The following is a 22,828-nucleotide window of genomic DNA, read 5'->3' on the forward strand; positions in this document are numbered from 1 at the left end:
ACACAATTAAGATTAACTATGATGCTTCATTTTTGGTCAACTCTAAATTTGCTTGTCTGTGACTATTGTAAAGAATAGAAATGGTGATGTTCTTGATGGAATCATCACACAAACATGCTCAATATGCGCGTTCATGGTTGAAACTTAGCGATTAGGTTAGGTTTCATCCTTATCAATCACGATGGCTGGAAAAATGTGATCCTAGAGTCTGACTACTCAAAAGCTATTATTAGGATCAGTGGTAAGCTTAGGAAGACTTAGGATGTGTCTACAATTATTGAAGATATTTTATTATGTACATCCAATATTGGAAATATTTGTTTTTCGCATGTTGTTAGAACTGGTAATCGAGTCGCTGATTAGATTGCAAAGAACACTTTCAAAGGCTCTTACCCGCCTCTTTGGCAACAATGTATTCCCCGAAAACTGAGGTGTCTCTTGTAACTCTTTTATGATGAATGAAGAATTTTTAGAACAACAAAAAAAAATTTGAAATTTGAATACGAAAAGTGCAACCATCCATTCTCTCTTCATTAGTGTATCCTAAGAATTCCACAACAACAATAAAGAATGTGGATACAAACGTTAAAGATGACATTTTCTATCCAACGAATCATTTGCTACACAAATTGCTTAATAGAAAATTGGTGTCTCAACTTTAAGAACTTCAATGATTGGCTTGAGTTAAGGTTGATGACTGTAAAGGGGTAAGGGTGAGCAAAAAAAAAAAGAGACCAAATCAAAAACTAACTCGAACCGAGGTATTTGGACGGTTTATAGAATATAATTTCTAAAACCTCGGTTACCCGAAACTGAATCGAATTTTATTTTTATTTAATATATAATTAATTTTAATTTTATGATATAAAAATGAATATTTTATATTTAAAATAGTAAAAATAATTTGAAATTTCTTATTTTTAGAAATATTTATGAAAAAATCTTAAAATTTTGTCAAATTATATTCAAAAGCCATAAAACAAAACTCATTTTATCAAAATAAGTTTAAAAAATCAAAACAAAAAATTAATACAGAAAATTGATAACTGAATCAAGGCGAACCAAATAATGATGGATGGTTCAAAAAATCTAAAAAAACCCGGCCGAACTGTTGTTATTTTAAGTTGATGTATTAAGATGTGTATTAAAATTGTAATACTCCTACCAAATGAGGCGTTAATTGTTTATTATTTTATTTGGTTAAAATATGTTGTTAGTTCCTGTACTTTTATAAAATTTGAGATTTAGTTTTTGTATTTTAAAAGCTAAAAATTTCAATCCTTTTACTTTTTCAATTTAAAAGATTGAGTCCAATCATTATTGTCGTCAATAGTTTTTATCAACATTTATCAATTTAACATGTATATTTTATGTCAATCATACCTCACATTATATAAGGATAGTCTAATAAAAATCCAAGTTGATAAAATTCGACGGAAAATAGTGGTGATTTTAATAATTGTGCTGAGATTTTCAAATAGAAAAAGTAAGACTTAATTTTGAATTTTTAAGTATAAGAACTAAATCTCAAATTTTATCAAAATATAGGGACTAACAATATATTTTAACATTTATTTTATTTAAGAGATCATGGTTCTTTGAAGAATAAAAACATCAACATCAATATGAGTTAAATATTTAAAACTATTTAAATTAATAGTTAGTTACATAAAATATCCTTAAATTATAGTCCAAATTTTAAATTTATTATCAAACTTCAAAATGTTTGAATTGAGTTATCTAAGCCTTGATGTCTACGAAACCAACTAAAAATTCGATAAAGGTAAGTACACCTATTGATAAATAGTATAGTTATGGTGAGCAAGATATCCTTACCACGAAAACTAAATGTACTAGAAATTACCGTCTTTCTAGTATTTAACTGGCAAATTGGAGTGATTGATTTAAACTAAAATCGACTAAATTAATTAACTAAAGAAGTCGCAAAGAAAAAATAGGAAAATAATTGAATAATAACCAAGAAGCAAAACAATACCCAAGAAAGAATCCATCTAGACTGTATTTGTCACTATTAATCTGAATTAAACAATTATTCACTTAATATCTTGATCTGTAGAAATCCATAAATTATGCTAATATCTCTCTTCAAGACTAAGAGCAATTGACTCTAAGTTGATTAATTGAAATTTCTTTCTAATTAAAACCCCTATTATCACATTCACTCGATCTATAGATTCCCTTATTAGATTTGACTCTAATCTGGTAGATTTATGTCGTCCTATTTCTAAGATTGCATGCAACTCCACTCAATTATGCTAGATCTACTCTTAAATAGGGTTTACTTCTCCTCTGAATTAAGCACATTAAACATCAATTAATAATCCAGAAATATTAAATCAAGAATTAAACACACATACCTGAGAACAAGATTCAAGTATTTATTGTGTAAAACAGAAATCAAAAGACATAATTCATCATAGGGTTCATCTCCCCGAAGTATTTAGAAAAGTAGCTCATAATTGCGAATAAAAACATCTCAGAAATAGTATAACCATAAGAAATAGAGAAACTCATAATAAACTTCAAAGAAATCAAACGGAGATCTTCAATCTTAGTGGAAATCTACTTTAGAGTCGGCTTCAATGGTGTTTTCTGAGTTTTCTTCAATATTCTTTGACAACCTTTTTCCCCTCTTCTTATATTTGGTGTATATAGGTCTTAGAATATTCGAAAAACCTAAAAGTTACATTTTTCTTTGTATTTGACACACACCCTAAGAATCGCGAAATCCACATGGTCTGGCACAAGCCCATGTGATAGGCCGTGTCTCCAACCCGTGTGGCTCCTGAAATCTACTCTAATTGTCTAATTTTCTCTCCATTTTCACTCGTTTTTCTCCCAAATACTCTCCTAAGTATAGAAACATGAACTCAAAGGATTAGGAGTATAAAATTCACCATTTTGCATTGATTAACTATTCAAAAACGCATTAAGAACAAGATTAAAATATATTACTTTTGACACGTATCAAGCATCATATTAATCAAATTCCTAAGTCATCTTGCTAATAAATTTAGATGTTAAATGGTAATTTGGATAAGCCATATAGCATATTCAAAATATATAGATTAAATTTTAAACTTCTTTATACTTTTGTATGAATAATTTGTTAAAAAGAATCTCTTTAAATGTCAACAACACTATCTTTGGTTTTTCTTTTAAAAAAAATTATATTTGCTTTAAAAAAATGTCATATTTAAAGGTAACGGAAAATTCTATGGTTGTTTCTGTGGCTGAAATAGTGGCCCCAACTTGAGGCATTGTTTTATTGTTGTACTTGTATATTTTCAAAGCTAACAAATTTTAGAACAAAAACATTAGACTACATGCTTTGAAGATATTTGGACAAGTTAGAGCCTAAACCATGAAGACCAATTGAGTTAAAATTGAAGATTTGAAGATTAGTTACTTGTGGGTCAACTTTGGTTACTTATGGATCAAGTTTGGTTACTTATGAATCAAGTAAAGTCACTTTCTATATTTGAAGACATTGCTTTACACCAAAACTCTTACCGAATTATGTCAAGATTATCCTATGTTTGCTTTGAAGATATTTGGACAAGTTAGAGCTTAAACCATGAAGACCAATTGAGTTAAAATTGAAGATTTGAAGATTAGTTACTTGTGGGTCAACTTTGGTTACTTATGGATCAAGTTTGGTTACTTATGAATCAAGTAAAGTCACTTTCTATATTTGAAGACATTGCTTTACACCAAAACTCTTACCGAATTATGTCAAGATTATCCTATGTTAATTTTTAGCTTTATTTTATAGAAAAGTAATTAGACTATGACTCTTATATAAACAAAACTTAAGTAGTATATAAACTAAAATTTTGTCTAAGTTAAGTGAAAACCGAGGGATAGAGAGCAAAAAATTGTTCAAGTTAGGAACATTTTATGTGTGCATTTTTTTTAAGTAATCAAAAGAGCCTCTTAGATTGCAAAACTAAGCTTTCGAGGGAAAAGCTTAATGGGAGAATGATCACCTTTGTATAACGGTGAAAGTTAGTCCAATGTTAGGACTTAAATTGCAAACAGTGGATCATTGCTTTGGATGTAGACTAACTTTGGATGTAGACTAAGGTCAAACTGCATAAAGAATATCAATGTTCATCTTTACGTTTATGCACTTTTAATTTCGTAGTTGAAACTGTGACTATAGTTCCAAGCACTATTTTATACAATTTATCTTGCAAATTACCCCTCATTTATATAAAAACCACTATTTTTTTTCCATTATATTCAAACTATCAATGTAATAAGTATAAACATGCTTAAACATATTCCATGTTAGTTCCGAACTTACATTTAACACCCAAATTGATATTCGAAATTTTTTTATGTTTGAACTAGTATTAGATTGATGGGGAAAAAAATTAATTGATACAATATTAATAGTTCAAGGATTCAATTAAAATGTATCAAAATTTAAAATATAAATTTGAAAGAAACTCTTAAAATTTTGAACTTTTCATGAAACAATCCAATTTTGGGTGGATCTACCTTGATTACGAAGTTATCAATAAGCCCAATTAATTATCACTAGGAAAACTCAAAAGAGTTTTATTTGGGTGCTTATTTATGATAAAATACTATGCTACTTTTATTAGAAGTTTTAGAAATGTTACTAAATAAAACTTGTTTTGCACTTCTAAAATAATTTTTAAAAGTTTTAAGTTTTTTTTTAAAATTTGAATTTAAAAAAATAATATTTCTTTCACCATTTATGATCGAGGTTTGTGTTGCCTCCTCCAAACAATGTCATTTCCAAAATTCGAATCTACATCTCCCATTGATATAATAATGTATGTTACCATTGCACTTAATACTTGTTGGTAACTTATTTAATGCTATAACAGATAAAAATCTCACATCAAAGGTTGAGAGTTTATTTACACAAAAAAAAAAACATGTAAATATACTAAATTTGTTACTATAACTTTGTATATAAAATGGGCATAAATTTAGCTCGCAGACTATTTTACTTCTTATCTAAGATACAAAGATCAACGCAATCTGAAGTTTAGTTTAAGAATTGGCATGCTACTTTTACCATATGCATATAAAAGTTCTATCACCATAACCGTTAGACCATACACAAAAAAAAAAAGAGGAGTGGGTCAGGAAGTAAATTTAATTGAATTAAAATGGATCATGAGAAAAATAAAATAAAATAAAAAATAAAGAACACACAAATTTTACTTAGAAACCCTTACGGGAAAAAAATCACAGGCAGAGGAGAAGAAAATTCACTATGTCAAAAAATTGAATCCAATATAAGAGGAATATACTATGTCTATTTATAGGCTTGTAAAGCCATATTCTAGTAGGATTGAAACACCTTATCCTAATCAATATAAAATAGATGAAGTTTAATAAGGTTTAAAACCTTATTCTAAAATAAAATAAAAGAGTTCTATATGGATTTTACTTTTATTTTATTTTCCATTGTATTTTATTTAAATCAGAATTTAGGTCACTTAATTCTAACAGAGATTCTAAATGCATGCAATACCTTCACCAAAGATAAATTTGCACATGATTTAGCCTAATCCCTTAACTCTATAAGATCCTTACAAGATAAACAGATTCTAAAAAAACCCAAAAAGCTGCATTTTCTACATTCATTATATCCCTCTAATCCATGTGGTTTTCAATAAAAATATGAGAACAGAACCACATGGTCAAATCCTGTTAACAAAGGGGGCAAAAACAATTAGCTTAGAAAAAAACCCAAGCTTATATTGACCCCCCCCCCCCAAACTTTCACCATCCCGACCTCTAAGTGTTTAAAAAAAAGAAACTAACTACCATCGTATACAATTTTACAGTGTTCAGGATCCGGATCTCACCTGCAGCCCATGCATCTTGAGATCTGGGTATAATTGACCTTGAACTATCAACAGGCGGCAGATGACGACGACAACTAAATTTGAAACTGCCCCACACCTCTCCTAGATGATCTTGAAAGAGGCCTGTTTCCCTCTGATGTTGGAATTCGCCAGGGTTCTGCTTTTGGCTCCACCTGCACACAGTAGAGATATGGCAAGTTGATTCTCATATAGTGGTTATGTTATTTGGACTCAGGTATCAGTATAAAATACAGGCATGTATTCTACTTGGGTATGATCACTTTTTTCCAAGCACTCCATTGTATTTGGAGGACCGTTGTCTGAATAGGTGTCAAACATAGATATTCCAAAGAAAAATGAAGAGCCGAAGCAACATATGTGACAGGAAAGATAAACAAAGGTTAAAAATGGCAACATAAAGCATAATTAGTGTTTGAACCAAACTCTTCTAATAGGAGAGGTCTTATTTTCAAACTCCCCCTAATATACAATCATATGTTCTAATTTGCAGGTATTCCACTCTTAACCCAATTGAGACATAGTGCCACATGTCTAACACAGTTATTAAAATACCGATGCCTGAAAAATGGAAACACAACAAGTAGCACACACACCTTTGATAATGAAGCAGAACTGATTCGTGATTGTGCTTGTGATTTTGCAAGCATACGGTGCTGTCGCTGCATTTGCTCGAACTGTTGTAGCCTTGAAGCAAAATTAATTCCATTCTGTAAATTCCCATTATCTTGGGTTATGTCACCATCCTCGCTGATTTGTGATCCACTGTGACATAAAATTTGGGAGTATGGATTGCCTGATGATGCTTGTTTGATTTGGTCGCCATTGAACGAGCACAGTGGCACAGTTTTTAAACGTGTTCGCAATCTCTTGAAGGCAGAACTTTTCTGCAGTTAAATTAAAAGGTCAGTATAATTTAACGAGGAAAAACTAATGCATAATGATTAGGTGCCAATCAGTGACAGAATCAAACACACATGAGATAAGTAACATTGAAACCAATCACCCATACCCATACCCAACACTGGAGTAAAAGAAATTTTTGATCTGTTTTGATGAGATCAAGTTTGCACCTGACATTACATTTTTTTGTCATTGGTTTGGTTGAGGGGTGACCTGAAGCGAAACTAGCACTGACGTACCTGTGGAAGTAGCATTAGAAGACCATACAATGCTTTCAGCAACCATATATATCTTCCTGGTTCAAGAAGCTGGAAATCAGAAGAGGAAAAAAAAAAAAAAACGAGGATCAGATACACAACAGATCTTCTAAATTCAAAAGAAAACAAGGAAAATAGAAATAAACCAATTACTTATAAGAAAAATGCAACTATAGTGACAACTATGGTGACCAGTCGCTAATATGCTGAATGCATGACCCTATCAATGTCGAAGCTACTACTAGTGCTTGTCATCAGAGAGAGATTATATGTAGACAAAAAAATCATAATGAAAAAAATATTGCCTCAAGACTTGCTGAAGTATAAGCAAATATCATAAGTAACCAAAAACTAAACAGAGAGAGCTTAAAGATCAAGCATGTTAAAACTATGAAAATTACAAGATTGCAAGGAAAATAGATTGCATCTATATAAGCACCTGCAATCTGATATAAGCAAAGATTGGAGTTTCAAGTAAGCGAATCAATTTATCAAGCTGGACTAAGAATTTGGCATTGATATCTTCCTCGACCAGGGATTGAGTCACAGCACTTGCATGCTGGTACATCTATCAAGCAAATAAGAACCAAGTTAACAACCACGAAACTAAACTGCAATTCCAAATCTCTTCCCTCAGCCCAACAGAGAGAGACTGGCTAGCCATTTAAAGGATTTATAGATTCGTACCTGCGCTAATAAACAAAGACTTATGATTGCCATGGGTGAATGGCACCATGAAGCATACAAAGAAACAAACAAATCTTTTCCAGCAGCATTAACCAGTGACTGTTTCAAGAGTCCACGAAGCTCAGACAGCTCAGAAGAAGTGAGTAGAATTAAATTCAAAGCCTGAAACACAAGACAAAATCTAATTTGAGACTCGATGGAAATACCAGTACACTAAAAGATAAGAAAATACTACTTTAAGTTTAAGAATAACATCATGCCTATCAAATATTTGAAGTTAAAGAGTTGCTCCATCTTATTACTTTAACCAAAGAGCATTATTACTTTAGTTGAATTCTTAGGTACATAACAGAACCTGAACCATAATGCAGGCAAAATCCAGGTCTGCTTCTCCCTCTAGTATGGTGGATAGCTCGCGGTAGACTCTTTCAGCATCCAAGAGAACACAAAGTCTACGGATTATCAAAGCACCACGCCTAAAAAGCAGGAGAATCATAAATAAGAGGCATGTAGATAGATACAACAAACATAGCAAGTTGGCCAAGTAGCCTACGTGAATGTTCAACTGAACAAAACAATTCATAATAATAACAAATTTCAAATAAAAATACTGGGGGTTGAGGGGCCTAGAATCACCTCTCTAGAAGAGAATGATCAACCCGGAAATTATACACCAGAAAAACAACAAGCTGGCGGAAGTTTAGGGGATCTTGTGCTATGCATGCATGGATGTCCAGAACCAGGAGCACCACCTGACAGAAAAATCCAAATTGCAAGATAAATTAGTATATACAAGCAAGAGCACCTAGGTTAACACACATTAATAAAGAGACAAAACATGTTAGATAGTTCAGGCTCAAAAAATCATAAAAAATATGAACAGATTAGATTTCAATTTTATGACAAATAAAATGTATTTTAGAGGAAGATCAGAGGCTATATTAGATACATTCCAACACAACATGCATGACAAAAGAAGCATGGACTAGTAATGTCTAAGATGTACCAATACATTCCAAAGAAAAAAAACGTCCTAAGATTGTTTAACTATCATAAATACAGTCTAATAAAAGGACAAAAGAACCAGTGACAAGCTACGAGAGAAGGGGAGCAATTGTTGACATAAAAGTGCAGTTACAAATGATGGAAGATTACAGAAAAGAAACGAAAATATAGACTCAGTCAGTAGTAACTGGTACAAATTTTGGAATACCGTCAAGAGGGGATTAAAATGGAACAGTTTTATAGGTCCAATTTTTGACAACACCATAGACTTATTCTACACCCATCTTCCAAAAGAAAAAGAAGAAAGGGAGAATGGTGAGGAGAAAAAACTCTTAAAATAGCATGACTCTTTCTAGGTTCTTGAGAAGATGACTATAAGTATATCATCAGCTGAGTTTCAATAACAGTTCCATCCAAAAACAAAAATAATACATATACTTATAGTCATCTTTAAGAGAGAATGGAGGAGGAGAAAAAACTCTTAAAATAGCAAGACTCTTTCTAGGTTCTTGAGAAAATGACTATAAGTATACTGTCAGCTGACTTTCAATAACAGCTCCATCCAAAAACAAAAATAATACATATAGGCACACCCTATTGTAATTTCAGTGATAGATAATGTAAGACAAAATAATTAATAATTAACAAGTAAAACAAAAAGAAAAACCTTAATGGAACAATTAATTAGGAAATACACAAGAAGAAGCAGAAATTTACCTCATCAGAAGAGTCTGATAGAGCTTTCAAAAGGGTGTCAAATATGTCATTTAGAAAACACAAGACCTGTATCAGGTGAAACATTAAACATTGCCTATATTGGAGCAACAGTTCAATTGATAATCTACCATTGAAATAACAAATTTTGCATGAGGCTATACACTTTTTGTCTCGGTTTTTGTTGAAACTATTATGCCCTTAAACAGGGAATGTGGTCTTTCTACAAACATGAAAAGATTTCAAGCATGCAGCATCAGATGTACTTCCACCAAAAGTGCTAAAATATTTCAAAGAGATGTCAACTAGGACATTTAGTGAGATAAATACTAAGAATATCTGTGTATCCAAATAATAAGTCAAGAACGATTGATTTTGGCAACCATCAAGACGACATTGTTGACCATTTTTTTTTCAGAATAAAAAGGTTAGGTGGAATCTAGATCGAAACCTTTTGTACTTTGCATCTAGCAGTAACTTAATAACCATCATCTTTAGTAATGAGAATTATTACTAGTACTTAACAAATCTTCAACTGCCAATGCATATGTTAGAGATAGACACTCCTTGAAACTTCAAAATGATAATAATGGTGGAAAGGAACATAAACATTAAAGTCAGAAACCCTGTCAGGTATAATTTTAAAAGATAAGATTTGTTGAGTGTTTAGATACTTCAACACTAACACAAAAATGGGACTTCAATGAAGTTGTTATGCAACTAAGATCATTATGATGATTCTAAACATTAAAATATGAGAAAATACGAGCACAACCGGCATTAAGTTCACAGATAACTGCCCTCTCACCTCAGCACGATATCTATTTAAAAGGGTTGATATCCAGTGCAATGCTTCAATTCTAGTGGCCTCCCACTCACTATCAAGTTGCCTGACCAGTAAAAAAAAATACTAATTAGTACAAAATCATTTTAAGTGATCATTTCAGGGGTCAAATAAGTCACCATTTCAAACACTTTTGTATAGCTCTTCAACCTTCAAGATACAGAAGAGCTATATATCCCCCATAAAAGTGCAAATTGCTAGTAGCATTTCAAACCTAGAACTTTTCCCAGGGAACAAAAACTACACCTCCTTGTGATGGAGAGAATGGCACCCACATCAAAAGTTTCTGCTGGATCAGCCTTGATTGCACGAAGCTCCTCATTGGTTTCACGAGCGACCTAATACAAGAAAATGAAATCAAACGCACAAAATGAATACTAAGGAAAGAACTCCACACAAATTTTGAAAGACATTGCAGATAGTTTTTTAAAGTAGATTAAGGAGACAGCAGAAGAGATAAACTAAACTTACTACTCTAATTTTCTCTTCTTTATCAGATATGCAGGGGAGAATGACTCCCAGTATGTCAGCATAGTAAGGAACAAGCTGGTCTCTACCAAGCTTTACAAACTCATTTATCTGTACAATGGGGAAAATCTCAAATTTCTATAAAGTAAAAATACCAGATGAAATAATCAATATATGAACAGAATGTAAATTTAAGAATATCATAGGACAGACAAACACATTGACAAGGGGAAGAATCCATGACCAAGATTCTTTTCCTGATTTCTACTTTAAAATGTTCCCTTTCTGTGGCTACAAAAATTCATATTCATCTTACCCAAGTTATAGCTGTTAACCGAGTGAATTCATCAGGAGAAGCTGCCCGTTGCACCAGTATTTCAGCCATGCGACTATAATCTACAGACTTCAAGAGTAGCACTGCTCGAGTCAGAAAATTACAAATGAACAAAAGATTTTCTTTTTATGAGAAATACTGTTGGTAAGTTTGCACATTAATAAAGCCACAACTTTTTTACTAAAAGTCTAAGGTATCAATCATGTGGTTCCCATAAAGATGCTGACAAGCTTTAAGATAAGTGGCCAAGGAGCCAATCCATCAATCAAAGACAGACAGTAGAATCTTACTGGGGAGTTTTTAATCTCTTGAAGAAACTCTGAAAGTGCTGAATCAGCTTGTTGCCTTATTTCATGACTAGAATCACTTAACATATTAAATAAACCTGAAAGTTATCAAGAACTAAATAACTAAAAATCACTTACTGTAGAGAAGTAGAACATTAGCTTAAAAAAGACCAAAACTTTATTACCATCAAGAAAATCAGGGAGGAAACCCAACATGTCAATATCTGGAACACTATCCAGTACGGTTATCCATCCAACCAAAAACTGACGAACATAAGGATTCAGGACATTCATGCGCTCTCTCAACAATGGGATAAATTCTTCAATACTGAAGATAAAGCAACCATATAATAACATTATAAAGATGGTTCCCAGAAAATTCTAAACAAGGCCTCTAAATAACAAGATTCATAGGCTGATATTGGAAAGGAATAAAGCACACCTGAACTGGTCACTTTCAGTAACAATATCCTGTTTCACATGGTAAAAAAGAAGAGCAATAAATTCCATATTTCACATGATTACCAAGATGCCAACAATTAGTTGAGGGAGCAACTATTAACCTTCACAAGCCTATCTAAAAGGTGAGCAGCACTCTGTACGTTGCCATCTGAATCAGCTGAAAGCTTGCATAAAGCATCAAATATCTGATTAAAGAATATGATAAAATCTCCTCGAACAATCTGTATGGTAGAAACAACATACCCTGTCCACTATTAGTCATGAAAACAAGAAGCGGCAAAGAAAAAGGGTCATAAGCAAACCAATCTCCTTTCACCTTTGCAATGTTATATAGAGCTTCACATGCATAATAGCGAACTCTGCTATCTTGGTCAGAGAAAGAATTAAGTACTGGTGGCACAATTTGCTGCCATATTACATCAAAAGCAAATTAATTACTCAATTATATATGAAAGAAATAGATTTTAACAAAACAAAACAACTGGGGGAAAAACACTTTTTACAACACAGGAAAAAAGTAATCTCTATGTCCAACATAACAGCAGGTAACAGTTTTCCGATTTTACATTATATTCTACTCGTGAAAGAATAATATTTGAAACAATGGTCATCCCCTCTGACTGCATGAAAGAACATAAAGTCTCAACCCCCATCCTAGCACTAACCTTCTCTAGCCCCGAAAGACTAAAACTAAGGAGACAAAACAAATCACCTACCACCCAAGCCAAGATACAAAGGCGGGCACATAACAAAAATCAAGCGGCAGATGCAGTCCCAATACCAGGCTACTAAATGGCTTGGAAGCCTTCTTTCAGATGGTGTGAGCGTGTGACTGTTTTGAGTTCTAGTGAACTGCTGTGTATGAGTGTTTAGTTTTTTGTGGGCAGAATATCAGATAATAGTGTGTGTATCTGATTGGTTTTTTAATATTTTAGTTAACTAGTTACTGATAAGTTTCCTTAGTTAAAATGTTGCTCATTGGATGGCAAGGGAGAGTTTAAATGCTGTTTGCTTGATTTGTTTTCTTTGAGCATCCACCTGCAGGATATCTGAAACCTCTTGAAGGCAGACATGGAAGGAGTTGCATACTTGCATTTCCACGTCTTGCTCCTCTTGAAGCGTCTTAGGGTCTTGGCCCTCTTTTTGTAACCCAAAAAAAAAGATTGAAATTGTGCATATATGGAGACTGTAAAAGTTGTACTATTAAGATAGAATAAAATTCCATTAAGTAAAATTCTCTACACTTTCTAATCAAAATTTTATAATTACTCTTTCTCTGTGAATAGTGAAACAGAGTTTAGGACAGCAACAAACAACCAACAATATTTGTATCTGATCTTTCCTCAGGAGTAAGAGGTCAAACCAGAAGCAACAATGATTTAAGAACTTCCCTGATTACGCAATTAAATGTGCATCGATGTTTACTTTAATCTTTAAGTGTTTCCAATTCTTTTAGAAGTTATGAAAGTTTAATAAGAAATGAAGAAAGAAATGAAAGCACATTAAACAAATAATATATACATCTAATGCATTACCAATTACCGGAATGGAAATAGTTCCTAATAAATTCTAAACCACAATATTAAGCTATATGTCAAGTAGTGGAATTGATACAGGACACCAAGATCAAAATGCTGCCTGGCTATAACTTGTTTCCTTACTTCATGAAACCTAAATTGACATATGTTTGAAGTGGAAGACTAACCAACAAATCAGATTCGTAAGCCTGTAAAAGCTTCATAAAATTAAGCCAAAGGAACATACTGTTGGAGGGTAAGGTTCTAATTATATATTAAACTAATTAAAATAATTAAAGTTCATATAGATAGTTAGAAACTTATCTTTAATGCATGAACATGATAGGACCACTTTTCTTGACAATTTCCACCTCTCTGGATGATATATCAGGTGCAAAAAGAGCTATTGTGGCATCCAATTTCTAGGATTCAACAGCAATGATTTCCATAGCATTGCAAATGAACAATAGAGATTGACCAAACTGTCCTTTATCTCACTAGCTCATTATATAACTTCCCGTTTTAATAGGTGTGGTACATAACACTAATTATTTTCAATAATCAGACATGGAAAGGAAAGCTTGAAGGTATTAGAACTAGAAAAGTAGTAGGGTTCGTATGCCCATGTCTGAATCGTATGAAGCATTTATAGGCCTACAGATTTGATCAGTTGGTCATTGATCTTCCATTGTTCTAACATATGTTATAAGGAGGGATATAGTGCCTCTCACATTCACAAATGTGGAACAAAAGCAAGGGGTTAGAGAAGAACTAAAGTGATCAAAGTATCATATAAGCTGATTTCTACAATTTATATGACAAATAGGACGAGGCTAAGCTTATAATAACATCATGCAAGTATTCCAAATAATATTTGTACGACAAAGCAGCCCTGGGGAATACTAGAAACGTTTTAACCAAGTTAGTGAGAATATGATTATTTATATCCTATAAAAATTTCATAAAAAATAATAAATTAAAAAAATCCTGATTTCCCATGTCATGTAGATGTATCTATAACTGCCTACTAGAGATCACAAAAGCTATTTTGTTTGGACTTCATTTTTCTTTAAGAACCAATGTCCGGCACTCATGTCCAGCACATGAATATGGAGACATAACCTCTAAGGATCCTTATGGAAAAACCTAGAAAAGTCTAACCTTATCCATGTCGGATACATACCTGTATTCGACACTCACACTCTAGTCCAAGTAACATAACACAAAAGACTAAAGGTAAAAAACTGAAGTTTACTCAATCTAGAATGAAAATCCCATAGCTTATATAAAGTAATAACTAACAAGGAAAATCAACAACAGTTGCCTTCTTAATAATAAACAAACACTATACCCACGTAACAACCCCTCAAAAATAATTACAATCATAGAGCAAAATACCCGAAAATTCTAACCTTATCCATGTCGGATACATACCTGTATTCGACACTCACACTCTAGTCCAAGTAACATAACACAAAAGACTAAAGGTAAAAACTGAAGTTTACTAAATCTAGAATGAAAATCCCATAGCTTATATAAAGTAATAACTAACAAGGAAAATCAACAACAGTTGCCTTCTTAATAATAAACAAACACTATACCCTCGTAACAACCCCTCAAAAATAATTACAATCATAGAGCAAAATCGTTAAACCCGAAATAGCAAATTCTTTGTTCTCAAATAACAATGCCATAGCAAACATTATTCAACGGTTTTCTAATAAGAATAAAATGTGCTAATAGAAAGCTAATTAAAGGCAAATTTATCCTTGCCTCAAGATGTTGGGCAGCTTCGGAAGTCAACCCCACAGTGGCAGCAGCTAAACCTATCAATCCTCCCTACATAAACACAACACCAAATTGAACAAAGCCATCCCGAATTTTAAAACAAATAGATACAAAATCTCATAAAAAATTTCAAAATTCTGGAAAATATTCATAGTCGACCAACCTTACGGTGATTGGCTTGTGGTGAGTAAACAAATTCCGTGGTCAACAAGTTGATCACGAGCGATATCTTCTCGTGATCTCCGGACGACGCTAGCTGTTTCACAATTCCTTCAAACTACACAAAATTATGATATCAAACGGTTGAGCAATTCAGTCATTCAAAAAGCAAGATAGAAACTGAATTACATGGAAAACAATAAAAAAGCAAAAGAAGAACCTCAAGGGCCGCATTCTTCCGCTTCTCATACAGCTTGTCGGATAGATTACGCAGAACGGAGGCGGGAATAACGAAGAGCGCGTCGGCCATACTAGATTATTCTTTTAAAGTTTAAAAACAAAAAAGGGAAGAAGAAGAAAAGCACAAACTAAAGATATTTACTCGATTAAATCAAATTTGTTTCATCATCTTTTCAAGTTAGATCTTGTAAAAACTGAGTAGAAACGAATTAAAATTTCTTTAATTTAATATTCATACAAAAGAAAAGGAGATAGGATTTTTTATTTTCTTTCTTCTGTACTATTAAAGTGAAAATTTGGAAGAAAAAAACAGAAATTTTTCCGGGATTTGGATAGTGATGTTTTTGTGTTGTGAGTGCAATAAAAATGCTTGGAGAAAACGATAAAGAGCGTTGGGCTAAAGTCAAATGACCAAATTATTCGTGTGCAGTCTTTGCAGCAAAGCAAGTCTAAGACTCTAAGTCAAGGGTATGAGTGAAATTTCATGGTGCTAGAGAAAAAGACGTTACTCATCTACCAACGATTAATTATCTGTAAATTAAATCTGTGTAATAACAAAATCAATTTCCAGCCCTACCATCAATATTTTTTTGGTAAATTACATTAGTTCATCCAATTATTAATAATTTTTTAATTTTTAATTATAAAAATTATAAAATGATCACTTAACTATTTAATTTTATATTTTTAGTCACTAGTTAATTAACGGTGACATGTTTTAAAATTGATATAATAACAATTTTAATCTTTAACATTTATATATTATGCTAATTTAATTTTAATTCTAAAAATTTAACTCTCAACATTTACACTTTTTATAATTTGATTTTCTTTTAGATTTTTCTTTTCTTTGTTACCACTAACAATCAAAATGTTGCTTGGGAGAGCGGGTAACAACATCCTTCCAGTGAGTAAAACTTTGGTTCAAAGGAGAATTTCAGCACCCTTCTTGTGTTGTATTTGTCGAGACAGCAATGAATCTATCTTGCATATGTTCTGCTCTTGTGCTGAATCGACTAAAGTTCGGAACCTCCCATCTTTCTGTTATAAAGTCCAAGAAGTTGAAGGTAACTCATTTTTTGAATGGATGATCAATTGCTTTCGAAAGCTTGGTATAGAGGAGTTTCGAAGGTGATGTTTTACAATTTGGCAAAATGAAATAACTGGAAATAATTGAAACTTGAGGGGGATGGCCGGATGGGTAATGACACTAGCATAGTGATGAATTTTACCCAACCATACATGACGGAACTTGATGCTTCTTGTTTGGCCAATCGAACGTTACCAATCCATTATCATAGAAAATAGAAGCTGCCGCTGAGAGACATCCTTCTTAAGTTAAATGTTGATGTTGCCTTAACTGATGATAGATGTAATGTAGGGGGTACTTTGAGGGAACTGTGATTGGGGATTTGCCAAGAAAGCTTTACCTTTGCATTCTATGTTAGAATAAAAAAAAAGTGACATAAAATTTAATAAATTAGGATTTGTCATATCAAATTATCAAAAATAAATTAAAAACAATAGTAGATGCAAAAACGTACATAAATCTCTTGAAATCTTGAGATCTTAAAATCTTATAGTTTTGATCTTCCAAATTAAAGTATAAATATTTTAGAAAATGTGACACTCTCTTTTCTAAAGATGAGATGTCGTGTTGTATGTATAATTTGGGGACCATACTCTTAATATATAATTTTTACACATTAGCCTTAATTTTTAATCAACCCATCATCAATTAGAAATTAGTTACTAGAGTTGTTGATTCATACTTTATACTCTTAATATATAATTTTTACACATTAGCCTTAATTTTTAATCAACCCATCATCAATTAAAAATTAGTTACTAGAGTAGTTGATTCATACTTTATGTAATAACTAAAGTCAAACAAACCTTCACCGAATTAGATTAGATTTAATTTGGGCTCATATTTCACTATTTGTTTTGACATGTAGATGATTGCAGTTAGGGAGGGCATTTGTTTTGCTTTGGATATTGGCATTTCTCAGCTTATTGTGGAAATAGATTGCCTTCAAGTCTTTTTTAGATTTAACTAAGGGAGATGGTTCATTTTAACTATCAAAAATATTCTTGAGGAAATACTAGTTCTTGTAATTTTAGAGAAAATTTTTTGATTCTTCGTTAAAGGAGATGGGAACTTTGCTACCCCATAAACTTGCTAAGTTTACGTTGAATATTATGAATGATGCTGTATGGATCGAAAATAGCCATTCCTTCTTGAAGAATTGTTTGGAATGAATGAATTTTTCATTTTGTATCAAATATATATAACATGAATACATCCAATTTAGTTTACCTTAGACCATAAACATTTATAATACGTATCGACCAAAGGTGATGCTTATAAGTTGTATAGTAACTAATTAAAAAACTTTAAAACAAACAACTAAAGCACGTAAGGGGAAGAAAAATGGATTTCGCTACTGCAACCTTGTCGAGTTTTGAACAGCCTGGCTTGCCGATACCTTCAGAGATTGAACCAGTCACTAAAAAAGTCCGAGATAAGGAGTATAATGTGACGTCTTGATAAGAACTTAGAATATGAATAGAAGAAGAAGAAGAATTACGAAAGAGAAGAGAAGAATTAGAGAGAAGAATTTTGGAAGAGAATTTGCTTCAATATTTCCATAACTAAATTTTCCCCATACATCCTGCACTTAAAAGAAAACAAATGACAAGAGAACAATGTGGCAATTCGGTTATAGCCAAACGCCCCATTTTACATATAAACAAAACTCACCGTTTTGACTTAAACATTAACCACTAATAACTAATTTTTTTTTTACTAATTATTTCCAGCTCATAACAAGTGCTGCCTTCATGAAGAAATCCTTGTCCTCAAAGATGAAACTGAGGAAATCTGGCCTGCAAACTGTTAAGGGGTTCCCAAGTTGCGTCTTCAGGAAAAGAGTCTACCCATTCCACTAACACCTCAGTAACATCTTGAGTTCCTTTTTTCACAATTCTTCTATCCACAATTCTCACCGGTTCCTTCTGTAATGCACCATGAACATCCACCACTGGTAAGGAAGCTTGAGCAGGTGCTGATCCTATATGTTTTTTTAACTGAGACACATGAAAAGTGGGATGTATACGAGACCCCGGAGGTAGTTGTAGAGTGTATGCTACTGCCCCTATTCTTTTGATCACAGGGAACGAGCCATAGTACTTAGGAGATAGTTTTTTATTAAGAATCTTCCTGACCGTCTGCTGCTATAAGGTTGCAGTCGCAAATACACTAAATCACCCAGTTGGAAACTCCTTTCTGATCGGCGTTTGTCAGCAAACTGTTTCATACGGTTTTTAGCCCTTTTCAAATGGAACTGCAATAGTTTCCTTGCTGCTTCTCTAGCTTGCAAACTTCTGTCTACCACTGCAACCGATGAAGCCCCAGCCAAGTAGGGCATGTGTTGAGGTGGAGACTGACCATACAAGGCTTCATATGGGGTGAGTTGGATCGAAGAATGGAAAGACGAATTGTACCACCACTCAGCCAGAGATAACCAATGGAACTATTTTGAAGGTGTTTCGCCAATCATACACCTTAAATAATTCTCCAAGCAAAGATTCAATACCTCCATTTGCCTGTTTGTTTGGGGGTGATACGCTGTGGATAACAGAAGTTTGGTGCCAGCCTATCAAAACAACTCGTGCCAAAAATTGCTGAGGAAAATTCTATCCATGTCTGATATAATTGCATCAGGCATACCATGGAGCTTGTACACATGGTTCAAAAACTCTTGTGCCACATCTTTAGCAGTAAACAGATGAGAAAGAGCTAGAAAATGACCATATTTGGTCAAATGATCCACCACCACAAGTATAGAGTTTTTCCTATTAGAATGTGGTAGTCCAAACTAATCATAGGCCAAGCTCTTTTAGGAATAGGTAAGGGCTGAAGAAGTCTTGGGGATGCAACAGTCTCACCCTTGCATTTCTGACAGATTACACACTCCTTTATCCATTTTTTTACATCAGTGGTGAGGCCCTTCCAATATAACAAACTAGACATCCTTTTCTTAGTGGCATGCACGCCTGAATGCCCCCCACCATTGCACTCGCATGGAAATGATAAAATAGTTCCTGTCGCAGCTGCAATATTTTTCCTACCACAATCTTTCATTTTCTTCTCAAGAACCGACCGTCCTATGAATACTTCGGATTTTGATTTCACTGCTGTTGAATATTTTGTATGATGTGGTTCAATTTTTCATCTGTTGTATATGACTGTTGCACTTGCTTCAAAAGACCTAAAATAACTGAACTGACTGAAGCTTGAAAACACTAGCACTGCTCCAATTGAGGTTGACGAGAAAGAGCATCAGCCACCCTATTATTGATGCCTTTTAGATACGAGACTTCAAAATCATAGCCGAGCATTTTAGCTACCCAGCATTGCTGGAACGGAGTAATAGCCATCTGATCGGATAAGAATCTCAAACTCTGGTGGTCAGTGCGAATTTTGAAATGTCGCCCCACCAAATACGTATGCCACTTGCGAACAGCTAGTAAAACCGCAAGCATCTTCTTCTCATAAATCGATAAGGCCTGATGTCGTACCCCCAAGGCTTTGCTAAAGAAGGCCACTGGTCTCCCTTGCTGTTGCAACACTGCGCCAATCCCAAATCCACTTGTATCTGTATCCACAGTAAACTCGAGTTGGAAGTTAGGCAATACTAGGACAGGTGATGCACATAAAGCCCCTTTTAATGCTTGAAAGGCCATTGAAGCTTGATCTGACCAACTCCACCCATTTTTCTTCAACAATTCAGTGAGAAGTTTGGCCATCACCTCATAATCCTTAATAAACTTTCTGTAATATCCAGAGAGCCCGAGGAAGCTTCTTAACTCCTTCACTGAGCTAGGAACCAGCCAAGAAGAAATACATTCGATTTTGGATTTGTCCATAGAAACTGTACCAGCATGCAACACATGTCTTAAATACTCGATTTGAGAAGTGCCAAAACAGCATTTATTTTTTTAGCAAACAATTGTTGTTTCCTTAAGATGAGAAGGACCTCATGCAAATGTTCTAAATGCTCGGGCCATGACTTTGAATACACTAGGATGTCATCAAAGAACACTAGGATAAACTTCCTCAACAATGGCTTGAAAATCGAATTCATCAGTGCTTGAAAACTAGATGGGGTATTAGTGAGGCCAAAGGGCATTACGAGAAACTCGTAGTGCCCTTCATGCGTTCGAAACATTGTCTTATGTACATTAGGTTCCCACATCCGGGTTTGATGATATCCAGATCTCAAATCCAGCTTAGAAAATACTCTAGCTTCACCAAGCTCATCCAACAACTCTTCAATTATAGGAATGGGAAACTTATCCTTAATTGTGTGCTAGTTTAATTGCCTGTAATCGACACACAACCTCCAGCTGCTATCTTTCTTCTTGACCATTACTATAGGAGAGGCAAACGAGCTATTGCTATCTTGAATTATCCCAGCTTGAAGCATTTCCCAAATCAACTTTTCCATATCATTCTTTTGAATAGCTGGATATCTATACGGTCGCATTTTAATGACAACTCTTTCATTCTTCAAAGGAATCTTATGGTCATGTAGCCTATATGGAGGTAAGCTTTTTGGGACTTGAAAAATATCATCAAAATCTGCCAGTAACCGTTGCAGCTGTTCCTTCGAATCACTTATGTCCAAAACCAAAAGTGTCACAAACTCATGACTACTTTATAGGGTCCCAAAGCTTGTCCAACAGCTACAAAGCATTTTGAACCCGAGCCACCATTCTCTACTGCTAGTGAACCAGGCATAATACCATGAATAACGCAAAGTTGGCCCTTAACCATAAATTGCATGGTCAAAGAGCTAAAATTCCAAACAGTATCACCCAATGCCAGCAGCCACTGAACCCCCAATATTATATCACACCCTTTCAAAGGCAAGACCATCAAGTCGGTTTCAAAATGATAGCCTTGAACTTCCCATGAAACTCCCTTACACATTCCCTTGGTGAACAGGCAACTACCATTTGCTACTTAAACTCTCAACTGCTCTTAACGAGTTACTGGTAATGAAAGCTTACTGACCAACTTGGCATCAATAAAATTATGCGTGCTACCAAAGTTTACTAAGATGATAGCCCAACTGGAACCTACTCGAGCAGTCACTCTCATCGTATTATACCCTTGTAACCCAGTAAGAGCATGTAGTGAAATGACTGGCGATTTGGAAGACTCTTCTTTTGAGCCATTCTCGTCAAGTTTGTCAGAACATTCTTGAAATTCCTCTGCTTCACTGTTAGACAAAGGGTCCAACAATACTTGATATAGCTGAAATCTAACACACTTATGCCCCGCTTGATACTTGGCTCCACACCAAAAGCATAACCCCTTCTGTTTTCGCTCCGCCATCAAAGCTGGTGAAATAGATCAAGGCCCTGATTTAGTAATTGGTGCACTACTAGCAGACTGTGAACTCGAGACAGGCCTAGTAGGAGTTGAAGAGTAACCAGATATTACAGAAGGGTTGGTTAGAGATCTAGGAGAAGTACTCGCAGGCATTGTAGATTTTCTCCCCGAGCAAGATAAAAGCACCTCAATCTTCCTAACTAACTGAAAAGCTTCCATTAAAGTTGAAGGTTCGAACAATTCAAGGTAGTGGCTAATTTCAGTTTTCAGATTACTAAGAAAAATACTAAAGGCATAGGCTTCAGGCAAATGCAATTGGTTCAATATCCCAACTAACATATCTTGATACTGTTCTATTGTACCTTGTTGCTTCAGAGTTACCAGCTCCTTCATAGGATTTCCGAATTGACTGAATCCAAAGCGATTTTGCAAACTTTTCAAGTAGGCCGGCCAGGACAACTTTTGAAGACCACCGTTCCTCTGTGAGTAAAAATGATGCCATTCCAGAGCTCGACCCTTTAAATTCAGCATCACAATGTGAACCTTACTAGACTGCGATGTTCCCTCAGCTTCAAAGTATTGTTCCAATTTAGTCCACTAGCCCCGAAAATCACTTCCATCGAATTTGGGGCATTCAAGTCTACTGGACTTCCCAGACATTTCTCCCAACTGTGACTGGTTCTGCAGATGCACACTGCCCGAATCCGCCAGGGTAGGCCCCACTGGAACCTATGGTGCATCTACCTCTTTGGAAGGAAAACCAGGAGGAGCGCCTAAGACCCCCTTCTCTTTATCCGTGTGTCCCGCGGGTGGGGGGTCGAAATACTGACCTAACAAAGCCTATAAATCAGCTCAAAACTCATCCT

At 34.1% G+C, this 22,828-nt stretch overlaps 1 protein-coding gene across 2 annotated transcripts; it reads right to left on the reverse strand.

The window, feature by feature from the left end:
* Positions 1-5,566: 5,566 nt before the first annotated feature.
* Positions 5,567-15,977, reverse strand: LOC108476491 (protein VAC14 homolog). Of its 2 annotated transcripts, XM_017778698.2 has the most exons (20): positions 15,540-15,977; positions 15,324-15,437; positions 15,146-15,211; positions 12,172-12,261; positions 11,957-12,076; positions 11,836-11,864; positions 11,579-11,721; positions 11,397-11,491; positions 11,089-11,175; positions 10,776-10,883; positions 10,551-10,642; positions 10,269-10,350; positions 9,464-9,529; positions 8,378-8,493; positions 8,097-8,217; positions 7,742-7,903; positions 7,494-7,622; positions 7,037-7,105; positions 6,491-6,781; positions 5,567-6,049 (listed from the first exon to the last, which is right to left on the reverse strand). In XM_017778698.2, exons 1-20 carry the CDS (start codon positions 15,627-15,629, stop codon positions 5,951-5,953), a joined length of 2,169 nt encoding a protein of 722 aa, XP_017634187.1. In that variant the 5' UTR covers positions 15,630-15,977; the 3' UTR covers positions 5,567-5,950. The 2 variants fall into 2 exon arrangements, 1 of the variants encoding a protein (XP_017634187.1); XR_008276083.1 differs by lacking the exon at positions 5,567-6,049 and having other exon boundaries at positions 6,662-6,781; positions 6,968-7,105.
* Between the last annotated feature and the right edge of the window lie 6,851 nt (positions 15,978-22,828).

Source organism: Gossypium arboreum, chromosome 12, assembly GCF_025698485.1.
Source record: "Gossypium arboreum isolate Shixiya-1 chromosome 12, ASM2569848v2, whole genome shotgun sequence".
In the NCBI taxonomy this organism is placed as follows: Eukaryota; Viridiplantae; Streptophyta; class Magnoliopsida; order Malvales; family Malvaceae; genus Gossypium; species Gossypium arboreum.

What these genes read in the sequence shown, in the direction of transcription:
- LOC108476491 (XM_017778698.2), bottom strand. Translation starts at nt 15,629, where the DNA reads ATGGCCGACGCGCTCTTCGTTATTCCCGCCTCCGTTCTGCGTAATCTA. An exon ending in GTCTTTGTTTATTAGCGCAG is followed by an intron (nt 7,623 to 7,741) that starts GTACGAATCTAT and finishes TTTGCTTGATAG; the next exon opens with ATGTACCAGCATGCAAGTGC. An exon ending in TTGCTTATATCAGATTGCAG is followed by an intron (nt 7,106 to 7,493) that starts GTGCTTATATAG and finishes TCTGATTTCCAG; the next exon opens with CTTCTTGAACCAGGAAGATA.